The 12,636-nt window shown below is 44.5% G+C and overlaps 1 protein-coding gene across 1 annotated transcript; it reads right to left on the bottom strand.

Annotated features, from left to right (window-relative positions):
* Positions 1-4,815: 4,815 nt before the first annotated feature.
* On the bottom strand, positions 4,816-12,098 carry LOC123189474 (probable inactive ATP-dependent zinc metalloprotease FTSHI 3, chloroplastic). The gene is made up of 5 exons (XM_044601901.1): positions 11,037-12,098; positions 9,217-9,540; positions 8,836-9,136; positions 8,215-8,426; positions 4,816-5,432 (listed from the first exon to the last, which is right to left on the bottom strand). The coding sequence occupies exons 1-4, from the start codon at positions 11,940-11,942 to the stop codon at positions 8,230-8,232; spliced, it is 1,728 nt and encodes a 575-aa protein (XP_044457836.1). The 5' UTR covers positions 11,943-12,098; the 3' UTR covers positions 4,816-5,432; positions 8,215-8,229.
* Positions 12,099-12,636: the final 538 nt, after the last annotated feature.

The raw sequence follows: 12,636 nt of genomic DNA, 5'->3' as shown, positions 1-12,636 counted from the left end.
GCTCGGAGACCACCGAACGACCACGACTGCCGCCAGAACGAGCTGCTGACGTGCCACTATCGCTGCTCCTCTACTGAAGCCGGCTTGACCTTATCGATGTACACTATAGATTATCATATTTCAAAACGGTGGTGTACATTTTCTACACAGGGCAGTGTGTGAATTCACATGTAAAATAGAGCAAATGGTATGTACATGTATAAGAAGATCTAGCAGGATGGCAAGTGCCATGTTTTTTGTTTTCTTTTTTCATATTACGATTATCTTATTAGAGAGACAGTTATGTTACGATTATTTCACATTAAAATTTACAATAAAATTATGTGTCTTAAGATGATTCTACCTAAAGCAAAACTAGAGTTAAATGCAATGATGCAAATACATAGTGAAACCCACTCTTAAGATTCTCTTGTTCAAGAGACTTCTATTCTCTGGCCTTCCCCTCTTCTTTCTCCCGCATTAGTGATTATCCTACATGGTAAGACGAAGGGCCAGCTGCTATCATGCCTTTGTAGATGCCCTTTATGCTTGTGCGTTGTGGTGTTTGCCTCTCTAAGATTTTGTTTGGTATTGGGGTGGATTATGATTATATTGTTTACATAGCCATCTTTTGCACGTTTCCACCATATGTGTAGTCAACATCTGCCTATTTCACCTATTTTTGCACAGCTCATTATAAACTAAGTAAGTACATTAAAATTTGCAGCAACAAAAATTTGAGCATGAGATGCTTTTTGTCATTCTTTCTATTGATCCAACAAAACTAGTGCCCAAATTATTCCATTTTTTTTTAAAGAAAAGGAGAAAGGAGAAATTTAGCTCACTCGCATACATGAATTTTTTTGGAAGCATGCATGTGTTCCATGTCTACAAATACCCATCTACTTTTTTGTACACATAATTCATGATTTACCCCACATTAGTTAATTTTTCAACGAACAAGTAAGCGCATGCACTCCGCTTACAACGTTCAAAGCCTCGCCCGCACCTTCCCCCTCTTTGTCTCGGCCTTCGCCGCCGCCAGGAAAGCCCGTGAGTCGCACGACTACAATGGTGGAGAGGCGCCCTCCGGGTGTTGCTCGTCCGGTGGTGAGTGATGCGCCCATGTTCAGCGGAGGGTCGCAGCGAACTGGTCGGTAGCCAGCAGCTCGGTCCAGTGTCCTTGCTCCCGATGCTACACTTCTAGTCGGGGAGCGTCATCGCCTTTGGGCGGGCTTGGATCGGTCCACTGTCCTTAGCTCCGATGTTTAGCAGTCTTGTTTGCCTCCTCTTATATACTCCCTTCATTTCAAAATAGATAATTCAACTTTATATTAAAGTTAGTACAAAGTTGAGTTATTTATTTTGAAACGGAGGGAGTACATGTGGACGTGTCAACAACTATCTCGATCCATTCTGCTACTTGCCGGCAGGGTCGACACTCTTTAGTCCGGACTCCGGAGTGAAAGGCAGTGGCGGTTTGATGGGGCATTGTGACGAAGTCCGATGATTTTATCTAGGAGACGTGGTTCACTTTTGGTCGGCTAAATAAATTCACGTGGCCGAACGATACAAGGTGTATGGGGGCGAAGACTTTTTTTTTTTTTTTGAATTTGGGGGGCGAAGACTATTTTGTGAGAAGCACTTCATTAACCAAGCAGATAGTTCAGTTGTTAAAAGACACTACATATATGCCGCCATATGGTGTTAACTACTTGGGAGTAATTGATGTTAATTAAGCAGTTTGGCTAAACAAATCGTTTAATCAGCACATGAGCTACTTGGTAGGTAACTGCGTCGTTAATTAAGCATATTGACACTCGCACTACCGATCGATCCAGGATTTGATGACGAGAGGACAGCACTTGAAACGGTGTCTACAGGGGAAGAATGAGCCCCTTTTTTAGCTGGGTCCGGAAAGCAACTCAACTAGAAGGCTAAAACTATTCCATCGGCCCGCCCAGAGATCTAGGTTTCTAGCAACTGAAAGTCACTTGTCAGTGCGTGCAACGCTTTCCTCTCGCTTTTCTCTTCTTGTCTCGACAATATTCTTCGTCATCTTACTTGTCTTCCCCTTTTCCTTATTCTCACCGATCTCATCCCTCCCCTCTTTTTATCAGTGTAATCGATGCGATACGAAACCGAGACCGTAGTCACTGCGCATGTGCGGCCAGTATACGTAGTCGCTGCGCATGCGCGATCAGTATACGAAACCGTAGCTATATGCTGAAATATGAGATGGGCCTAGAGCCTATATGACAATTTCAGATTTGATTTCTAAAGGTCCATGTAGGTGGCATGATAAGGTGGTGGGAAGTTTAGTTCCATCCTGAAAGTGGAAGGAGAGTTGGAGTGGTTTATAAGGGATTCTCTTCCTCATGCTATTGGAGCTTGAGAAGAGATGAGGCCCTCGCGCACTCCTCCTCCTCCGCTCGCCACGCCACGTCCCGGCTTGAGCCGAGCCGAACTCACTCCTATGCGCTTCTTTTTGCCAGTCAGGAACGGAGAGTCTTTGACAGGTTGGGCCACGATCTGAGACGTCGGATCGTGGGCTACCGACTTGGACGTGGGTTCAGCCCACGTCTCTCCACGCACAGCCGCACATATATATGTGGGGTGCTGCCAACCCTAGCCGCCACGAAACAGAACGCATCTCCGCCTCCACGCCCGCGTCGTTCCTCTGCTACTGCTGTCGCCGGCAACTCCGTCCCGTTCACCGCGTACACGGTTGACGGGAGAGCAAGCCTCCGAAACCCCGTCTCTCCGGATCCTGTACGGGAGAGGGGCGATTAGGTTTTTGGGTAGCGACTACGCGACTGCTCGCTTCTGTTCATCTACGTCCACATCACCTTCGTCATCACCATGTCGACCGACGCCGACTGTGCCGCCGCTGAGAAGGCCGAGGCCAACAAGAAGGCCGCCGAGGATGATGCCGCCACCGCCGCCGCATGGCCGATTGGAGGGCATACATCGTTTATCCCTCTTATGTTTCTAGCGATATGCGTAGATGTTTCTACTATATGCGTAGTACATGCTCTGTTAGATCGTAACCAGTCTGTTATCAATATTGTCAATGTCATGCTCATAATTTATTTATGGATTAATTTAATCGGAAAACTGCCTATTTTCTTATCACTATATACTCTCTCTGTACTGAAATAGATGTTGTTGAAGCAACTATAGTTCAGCTACTCCAGCGACATATATTTTGATACGGAGGGTATATGCTTGTGTTGTATGGATATTCTACGACGAACATACCGAACCATAAGATCTTCAGTATTGTGCGTGTCAATATAGGCCGTATGCCCAGAAATCCTTTTTCTGAGCCCGGGCTCATCTTCACCCGTGTTAAATAAAAAAAACCAAAATAAATACTAAAAAATTCCAATTTTTTTTCATGATAGACAATTTGATGCGTGAGGTCCTTTCTAATTTTCAAATCATTTGGACAACTGAACAACTCTCGGCAAAAAAGACAAATTCAGGGTCCGTAAAACAGTTTACTGTTTTAGTACTGTTTTGACCCAATTTATCTTTTTTGCTGAGAGCTATTCAGATGTTCAAATGAGCTAAAATTTGGAGCGAACATCGCACAATAAATTTTCTACCATAGAAAAAAAATTGGAATTTTTTTATTTTTTCTAGTATTTTTTTGAATTTTTTTTGACCGGGTGTAGATGAGCCTGGGCACCGAATCGCTGCACCCGTGTGCCCTTCTTCTAGCAGAAACAATGCGGTGTGCTTATCTCTGGTGCCAACATCATGTCATGTCCTAATTCCATAACACATTGCAACTTGGAGTGCAAAAGTGACATGGCACGCACCATCACCTTCAATTTGTACGCGTCTCTTCAATTAGTCATTTCTGTAGCTAGTAGCTTTCGGAGTGATGAGCCTCCTATTAACAGGATTCGTAGAAGCGTCTCCCCAGCCCAGCTCCTTGCGCAAGCATGAAACAACCTAGGGAAATGTTCGACTATATTAGCGGGGAGCATATCTGCAAGCAACATAGTTAAAGACTGTTAAGAACTCCCTCAGTGACTTAATGTAAGACGTTTTTGCACTTTAATTTAAACTGCGAAAACGTGTTACATTAAGTTACAGAGGTTGTACCAGATTACTCTATTCTATAAGTGCTAGACCCATTGATTCCTGATGATGTGCCGACCAGCAGGAGTACAACTCAAGCAGTTCCGCAAAACAGCAGCGAGAAGAAACCACCTTGAATGAAAGATAAGCTGAAATTCAATGAAAGCTGCAGATGCCAAGAACAAAACAGCGAAAGCTACAAGTCAGTTGGAAAATCCCATCTTCATCCCTTTTTAGCCCGCGGTTTTGATCCCACGGACGGACAAGCGTGTCGACGCAGAACCAGAGTAGAACATGGTCACAGCAGCACAAGGAGCCCAGAAGAAGGCACGCCAAAAGCCAAACCACGCCCTTGATTCCTGTCTATTGACAGGTCTGCATCCACATACCAAAGCTCCCTCTGCCTTTTTTTTCTCTTGCTGGGGAAGAGCGGAAGAAGCTTCCCCTCTGGTACTCAAAGCCTCGGAGGGTATATGTCCTGATTCTGCAGCCCTTGCATGGCTTTCCAATTATTAAGGTCATGTCAGCGTTGCGAGCTTGCGACGGGATGGGTATGTGTCCCTGAGAGCAGGCTGCTTTCCTGGATCAAGCAGACAGGGTCGTTCTCCGACCAACTGTCAGGGAACCCACTTGCTCCTGCGCCAAGCACCCTTCTTGCCCAATCCTCACTCCTGGAAACCCTGATGCTCAGGTAAACTGTCAGGGTTATCAATCAAATGCTGAAGAAGAAGGACTCCCATGAGATACAATAAATTGGAAATTATCATATTTGAGAGCTAACAAATCTATCCACAACAGTCAATTTACAGAGAAAAGGAAGATGTGAATGACATAACCAGAAATGCGGCACGGCATAAAGACTGGCTGATCTGCTGAGCACTTCTATCTTGCGATCCTAATACACATTGTTGTGGATCCAATTGCAGTGGAACTACTACATGGTACAAAGTGAACCAAATGGCAAGTTCATGTACAGCAGAATTGCTGTGACCCTATCTTGTAAACTAATGCAGACTATTCTATTAGACATTGTGAGCTATGGAACAACACCAGGTTTAAGTGCCTGTATCAATATTACGGCGCGTAAAATTGATCCGAGTCACTGGTCAAATTCATGGAGCGTGTATTGCAAATTCACATGCTAATCTATTATCATCTGTAACAGTTTTCTGCTGGTCGAGTCGCATCAAAATTCACCGAATAATGCACCAGTCCGCCGCCCCACTGGGTGCAGAGTGCAGTCTCCTTCACAAATAGACTTGAATTGTATATTTTGCTGCCTTGCAATTGTACCCAGCAGGTCCCCTAGTTCATGGACGATTTTGATACCATGTCAGTTGATGCTTATCTCCTCTGTGGATCTGCAAAACAGAAACAAAAGAAACAATAATTACATTGCAATTTCAACAGAGCAGATATTGAATGCACAAAACACCACAATTCTAAAGATATTTTCACAGGACCACAGAATTTGTGATCAATCATATCACACAACTATAGATATAGCAAATTATTTAACTATGCCATGCCGGCCGAGTTTTGTGATATTATTATCCTAAAATTATAATTGGTTCGCAGGTCTCTAGTTCTATGAGACTGTACTCTAGTTTTCAAATGGTCTGTACAATAAACCTGTAGTTTTGTGAAATTCACTAATTTCAATAGGATTCGATCAGATGAAATATCATGACTTCTTTTAAGGAAAGAGACTGAAACATTATTAGTTGCCTGATCAGTATAAAAGTTGCAGGAACATTTGATTTGTTGCAAACTCGCAATGTCTCGGTTGAGAAAATATTAGGATGGTGCAGTTTCTTCCGATATCTCAATAGTGGACAGAAATACGGTTGTGAAAGTGCTCCCAAGACCCTATCACGCATGGCTACTCCTCTTCTTTACTATTTCCAGCGTCTTCCCATTATACTATCATATCTCCCGATTATACTCCCGTGAATTAATTCATTCGCATTTTCCCCAAAACAGTCTGTTGATGCAATAAATATGTAGTGCTCCATCATCGTCCATCTATTTATTCATGTCTTCTTCACTCAAATTCTCGCATCTCTCATGTACTACTTCTTTCAATCCCTTTGTTGCTTGCTGCTGGCCCTGCGAGGGCAAGAGTGCTAAGTCGCCAGTTCATCAAGAAGATCAAGCACACTACCGAAACCACACGCGGTGCCGCCACGTGGTCTTCCCCAATTAACGAAAGGCTATTTCATCTCTTTTTGTTTCTATGTTCAATTTACTGTGTAAGATATTTGCCTCTCATTTTTATTTTCTGAAATTTCCACCAGTTCTAGAACTAGGAAATTTGAGCCGGGATATGAAAAACATAAGAAAAGGAAAAAGATTGGAAACTCACTCGACATCCAGATAAAGACGTTCCTGGTAATTTTAGGTAAAAGAATCGAATGTTTCTTCTGAAAATAAGAATTTAGATACTCGTGCTGATGAGGTTCACAGGATGAATGCTAAAACACACAGCAGAAGGATGATATATATAACAAAGCCTTGTTTTTTTTTAGTGTTGAAGGCCTTGTTTTCTGATTGCTATTTATTATGTCGAGGGCCTTAATTTCTTATTTCGCACCGGGCCTCCGTTTCCTCGGATACGGCCCTGCGTGGTCGCCGCATAACAGAGGCGCACCAGGTGAGCTCCAGACACAAAACTAGCTCATGACAGTACATAATTAGTTGTGCTCTCGCGATGATGAAATTAGTTGGTGGGCTCGTTCATCAATGCTGTTGGAGATAATTTAGCATGTGAGTACATCTGTGCAAGGGAGATCAAACCATGGAAACCCGTCACCAGAACGTTGCACCTCCCGTCTAGGCCGCTAAGTCCGTTACCAGGATGGCAATTATTGTGCGGGCTCCATGCATGGGCCATGATAACCTGATAAAGGAGGAAAGATGCTATATACATTTGAGAATACGATGGGGAACAAATCCCAAAACAAATGATCGACCAGGATATCGAGACTATCTGGGCTCGGGCTCCGCTTTCAGTTTCGATGTGAAAGCAGGTGCACCAACTCTGTCAGAAGCTTTAGGTGTTGACTGTTGAGGTGAGAATCATAGTTCATAACAACCTCAGTGATAGGATCAACCAGACCTACAACGTGCACTTGCATTGGACAGGATCTGGAAACCTCCTTACCTCAAGATGTCAACACAATACCTAACCTCAACACACCAAAAAAAATATTTCCTCAGGAAAAGTGCCAGCCTTATTTCAAACTGAGAATCTCTAAATTTCAATACCATGATAGGTGTCATGAACAAACCAAATGAATGAATAATCTACACATACTTCAATTAGTCCACTGTAATATTTACCCGCATAAAGAAAGGATCATTGAAAGGATAAATTTATTGTTGATAAAATGTCGATATGTACAACCTGCTGATTAATTCAAAAGTTGCATTTCCCAAGTAAGCATCAATAAATAGGTCATCTGAAGTTGAGCACTCCAGATAAACGAAATAAAAGCTTCCATAGCCCTTTTTTTTGGATAACGAGACGTTGTACTGCTGCCAAATCCATTGCTATTCCATTTTATGTTTTTGCTTACCATGACATACAGCAGCAGCAGGACACCAAAATGAAAAAACTTTGAATTGGCATTGTGAATTTTGGCTCCTTTAGCATGTATAACGTTTCAATTAGAAGGTCATCAGTTTGTCGAGCTTACTTACTTACTTACTTACGAAGCCTTTTATCCCAAACAAGTTGGGGTAGGCTAGATATGAAACCCTTTCACGAGGACTTCCCAGGAGGTCACCCATCCTAGTACTACTCTCGCCCAAATGGGTTTCATACCCAAAAGACTGGCTAGTTTTTACGTTGGCTCGCGAAGCCTATCACAACCCTTAGATATGAAACCCTTTCACGAGGACTTCCTAGGAGGTCACCCATCCTAGTACTATTCTCGCTCAAATGGGTTTCATACCTATGGGACTGGCTAGTTTTTACGTTGGCTCGCCAAGCCTATCACAACCCTCCTCCTTTACCCGGGCTTGGGACCGGCTATGCCTAGAAGACATAGGCGGAGTTATCAGTTTGTCGAGCTACTTATAGGAATTTAAAAGGAAAAGGTCGATGAACAAAATCATCAAAAGGGACAAATTCGAGTATACCTTGAAAAACCCCAGTTAGCTTAACGTATGATAACCCATAAGTCCTTGAAAATCATCTGGATTTGATGGTTTATTTCCAGGTTTAGGTAACCATGGAAATAACTTGGTAAGGCCTTCTCTTGCAGAATCAGGACCCTTTTGTCTACCATTGACTCCATACTTTTCCCTCTCAATGGCATCCATTATATCCTCCCGAGCCACAATATCACCACCTTGACAGAACACAATCATCCTCAGAATCTTGCAATAATATAACTTCTTAATTATCATACATTTCATCAACTTAACCATTTTAAAAGACAACTCTCTTTCCAAAACATGGGAAATAGAAAAACATAAATGCAGGTAAGATTATAATTTTTCTCAGTAATAATTTAGAACATGGTGGAGTCAAACTGATAAGAGAATGCACTGGCAGTTTACAAAGAAACCACAAATCTTGCACTGTTCCACTGAAAATGGACCACAAAATTGCAGGTTTTACACTTTGGAACTCTAAGCATTCATTAATGAAGCGATATTTAAATTTGCTTGCAATAAATATGATACTTCAAGCATAAGGAACCAATCAACTTGCTCTAAGTCTTATGTATCTGATGATATAAGATGACTTTAACTTACCTCTTCGAGCAGCTAGTAGAGCAGCCTCATTAACAATGTTTGCTAGATCTGCACCAACCAATCCTGGGGTCACATTAGCTACCAGATCACAAATTATTTCGGATTCCTCTTCTAAAGGAACTTTCCTGAGATGAACAGCCAAAATCTTTCTGCGGCCTTCCAAATCAGGCACACCAACAAAAACCTTTCTTGAGAAGCGACCAGGCCGACAAAGAGCAGAATCCAGAGCCTTAGGTCTATTAGTAGCAGCCATGACAATAACTTTCACGTCCGAGTCAAAACCATCCATTTCAGTAAGCAGCTGGACAAAGCAATAATATGTTCATCATTTAATATGACTTCACAAAGAAAACAGAACGTAGTAAGAGAGCTAAATCACACCTGATTTAGGGTTTGGTCCCTCTCATCATTAAAACTTCTACCTCTGCTTCCACCAACAGCATCAAGTTCGTCAATAAAAATGATTGACGGAGCAGCTTCTTTGGCTTCCTTGAATAATTCCCTCACGCGGGCTGCTCCTCTTCCAACAAACATTTCAACAAATTCGCTAGCAGAAACAGAGAAGAATGGAATTCCAGCCTCTCCTGCAACTGCCTTCGCCAGCAAAGTTTTCCCGGTTCCAGGAGGGCCAGCAAGTAGAACACCCCTGGGTAATCTTGCTCCCAGCTTCTTGTAGTTCAGTGAACCACGCAAGCAGCTCACTATCTACATTAAGAAATTATAATAGTGTACAACAGTTTATGAGTCTTGTTGATATTCAGTCAATAGAAGTACATAACTAACTCATATGAATAACAAAAAACAAGACATCAGCTAAAACAAATATAATTCCTAGCATCAACAAGCCTAAGCAGTCAATACTACAGAATCCATAGATACAAGTACTAATTATTAATAGAGTGAATTCCAGTTTTTTACCCTCTATTTTGACATTTTTTACACTAATTACTCCAGTTAGCGGATTCTCATCCGGGTTACCCCATTTAGCGGAAGTTTTGCTGGTTGTTACCCCTTTAAAAAAATTGAAGGGAGATCTAAAAGGTGTGTCCCGGCCGTCGGGTACACGTAATGTGCCATGTCGCGGTTTTCCTCCTTTTTTTTGCACAAACGGGTCGAATGGCATGGTTGGACATGGTTTTTTTCTCTCGGTCGTCAGGTGTGCATATGCACCGCATCTTGCAGTTGGTTTTGTTAAACATTTGCAGGTGGGTGCGCGGGACGGGTCTGGCTCAGGGATACGAACTGGTTCAGGCACGGGAAAAAACGCAAAGGATGAAAACAACGACATAGCTTGCCATGTATGTGTACCTGACGACCTAGCAGGTCGCTCTCAAAATTTTGAATGGGGTAAAATTGGCAAAACTTTTGCTAAATGGGGTAAAAATAGGCAAACCTTTCGCTAAATGGGGTAATCCAGATGAAAAAACTGTTAAACAAGATAATATCCCACGCATTGCTGCGGGGATTTATGACCTTGTGCTTCAATTATTTGTTGCTAGAAAAAAATTTGATGATGTGTAGGGCATGTATGTGCTCAAAAATGGGATAACCTACTTAGATATATGGGATAGGATAGGATTGGGTACTTAGTGTCAAAACATCAAAATATGAGAAAATTGGAATTCATCTTAGACGTAAGTGCCTACCACATATGTATTCATATTCCAATCCAGACATGCTCGCAGTGTTTTTCTTGAAACAGGGCTTTGTGAAATAAAAGGGAGAAAACATACGATTTCATACAGGAACCACATTGTAGTCCAGCAACAAGTTAATAAGGCAAGCAGGCTTAAGTGCACTGTGTAGAACTTTGATCATATCTTACTGTGCCATTTCTTATTTTGCAAGGTTCCTCCTCATACCCTTGGTATTTGCAATTTCAATAGAATGCCGCAGATCGGGAAAAGTTTAGTTGGCAAAAATAATACCCTTTGTATTCGACATATGCAATTGTGAACTCCCAGTCGACCCGGATTTCTTAAAATCAGAATCGACGAGATTAGCAAGACCTTACTCTAAGATCCATGTGCGGGTAGGGCTTGTTATAGAGAATGGGTGTAAAATTTGTTAATTCCTTTCTTAAACTTGATTGATTGACATTTTGCAGACTTGCTATGTCCATTGTCTACTGGTCTGCATATCATCGACATCACAGAAAACAATCATCATGAGAAAGAAATAGAGAGGTCATATATATTCACCTCGACAAGCTCCTCCTTCGCTTCATCCACGCCCTGGACATCATCAAATCCTACCTGCTGCTTCCTGGGCCGTCGGCGCTTGTCCGCACTGCCCCCAGACGACATCTGCCTCTGTAAGAACCACATCATCGGCAGCAGTGAGAACCACAGCGTGAGCAGCGTGGTCAGCATGTCCACCAGCAGCCTCCCCGCCGGCCGTGGAGCAGACCGGTAGTCCACCCCGCCCTCCCGCATCAGCCCAAGCAGGAACCCCTCGTCGTGCGGCACCCTCCTCGCGTAGTACGGCCACTTCGGCACGGCGGCGCCCCTGCCGGTCTCGCGCTCGTCGTCGCCGCTGCCGGCGTCCTCGGCCTTGCTGAAGTAGATGCGGCGCGAGTCCTCCTCGAAGGCGACGGCGGTCACGGCGCCCGCGCGCAGCCCCGCCAGGAGGTCCGCGTAGGCCACCTCCTGGGCCGGGTTTTTGGGCAGCGTGAGCCGCGCGGCGAGCAGGAGAGCCCCCAGGACAACCGACGCGACCGCGGGAGGCGGCACGCGACGGATGGCCCGCCGCAGCGCCGCCGCGGCGTCGCCCGCGAGCTCCCGCGGCGACAGCAGCCGCAGGAGACGCCACCGCAACACGCGCAGCCGCGGCCTGAGCCGCAGGCGCCGCCGCAGGCTCTTGGGCTGGTCCGTTCGGAGCCCCAAATCGGCGCCCTTGTCCTTCTCCACCTCGCCAACCTTGGCACGTACCGGGCTCCTCCACCGCAGCCGCAGCCTCGCGTAACGCCCGGCATCAGGCACTCCGCCGCAGCATCCATAACTCTCACTGTTAGCGAAGCAGCTCCGGGAAGGGGTGGGGTGCCTGAAGCAGACGTGGTGCCGCAGGAGAGAGGCGGCGGCGGCGGATAAGGGGGGGAGAGACGCCATTGGAGCCACGTACTCCCTCCTAGCTCAGTTCGTTACCGCCATTCGATCGGACAGAGGTCGCGCGGGATGCGCGCACGTGGTGTTCGAGGGAATTCCTCCCAGAAGAAGAGGTGCCGTGTTGCCGGCTTGGCCTGGTGATGATTCGTGGACGGAGAGGACCATAGCCGAACAGATTGTTTTTTTTTATCCGGCAAATTGCTCTTTTTTTAAGCATCCCCAACAGGCGCGGGTCGCGCCGCGCGCAAAAAACAGATATACCGCGCGTGCATCGTCTGGTTTGACGCGGCGCGCAGCACTAGCTCCAGCAGCCGCGCTAAAATGCAGCGTGCGCGATTCGCACAAACAACATATGCATTCAAAAACAGAAGCAAAAAGATTAAAACAAATAAAAATAAATAGTTCAATTTCGTTTATTACAATTCAAACAAACAGTTTTTATCGTTCAATACAACAAATAGTGCAATTAAACACAACAAATAATTTAACAATACAATAACGAACACACAAATCATGATGCTCTTTGTCGTCAATTCCATGCCCACCACTTCTTAATGAGATCCTTCTGAAGATCATTATGCGCTGCGGAACGTCGAATGGCATGATAGGAGGCAACAAAATGAGCCACCCTTTCAGTCCTCCGTCGCATTCGCACGGGATGTCCCGAGAGCTCATACTGAGAGTAGTTCACATCTTG

Source organism: Triticum aestivum, chromosome 2A (genome assembly GCF_018294505.1).
Source record: "Triticum aestivum cultivar Chinese Spring chromosome 2A, IWGSC CS RefSeq v2.1, whole genome shotgun sequence".
Classification (NCBI taxonomy): Eukaryota; Viridiplantae; Streptophyta; class Magnoliopsida; order Poales; family Poaceae; genus Triticum; species Triticum aestivum.
This window is presented reverse-complemented; position numbering and strand designations above follow the sequence as displayed.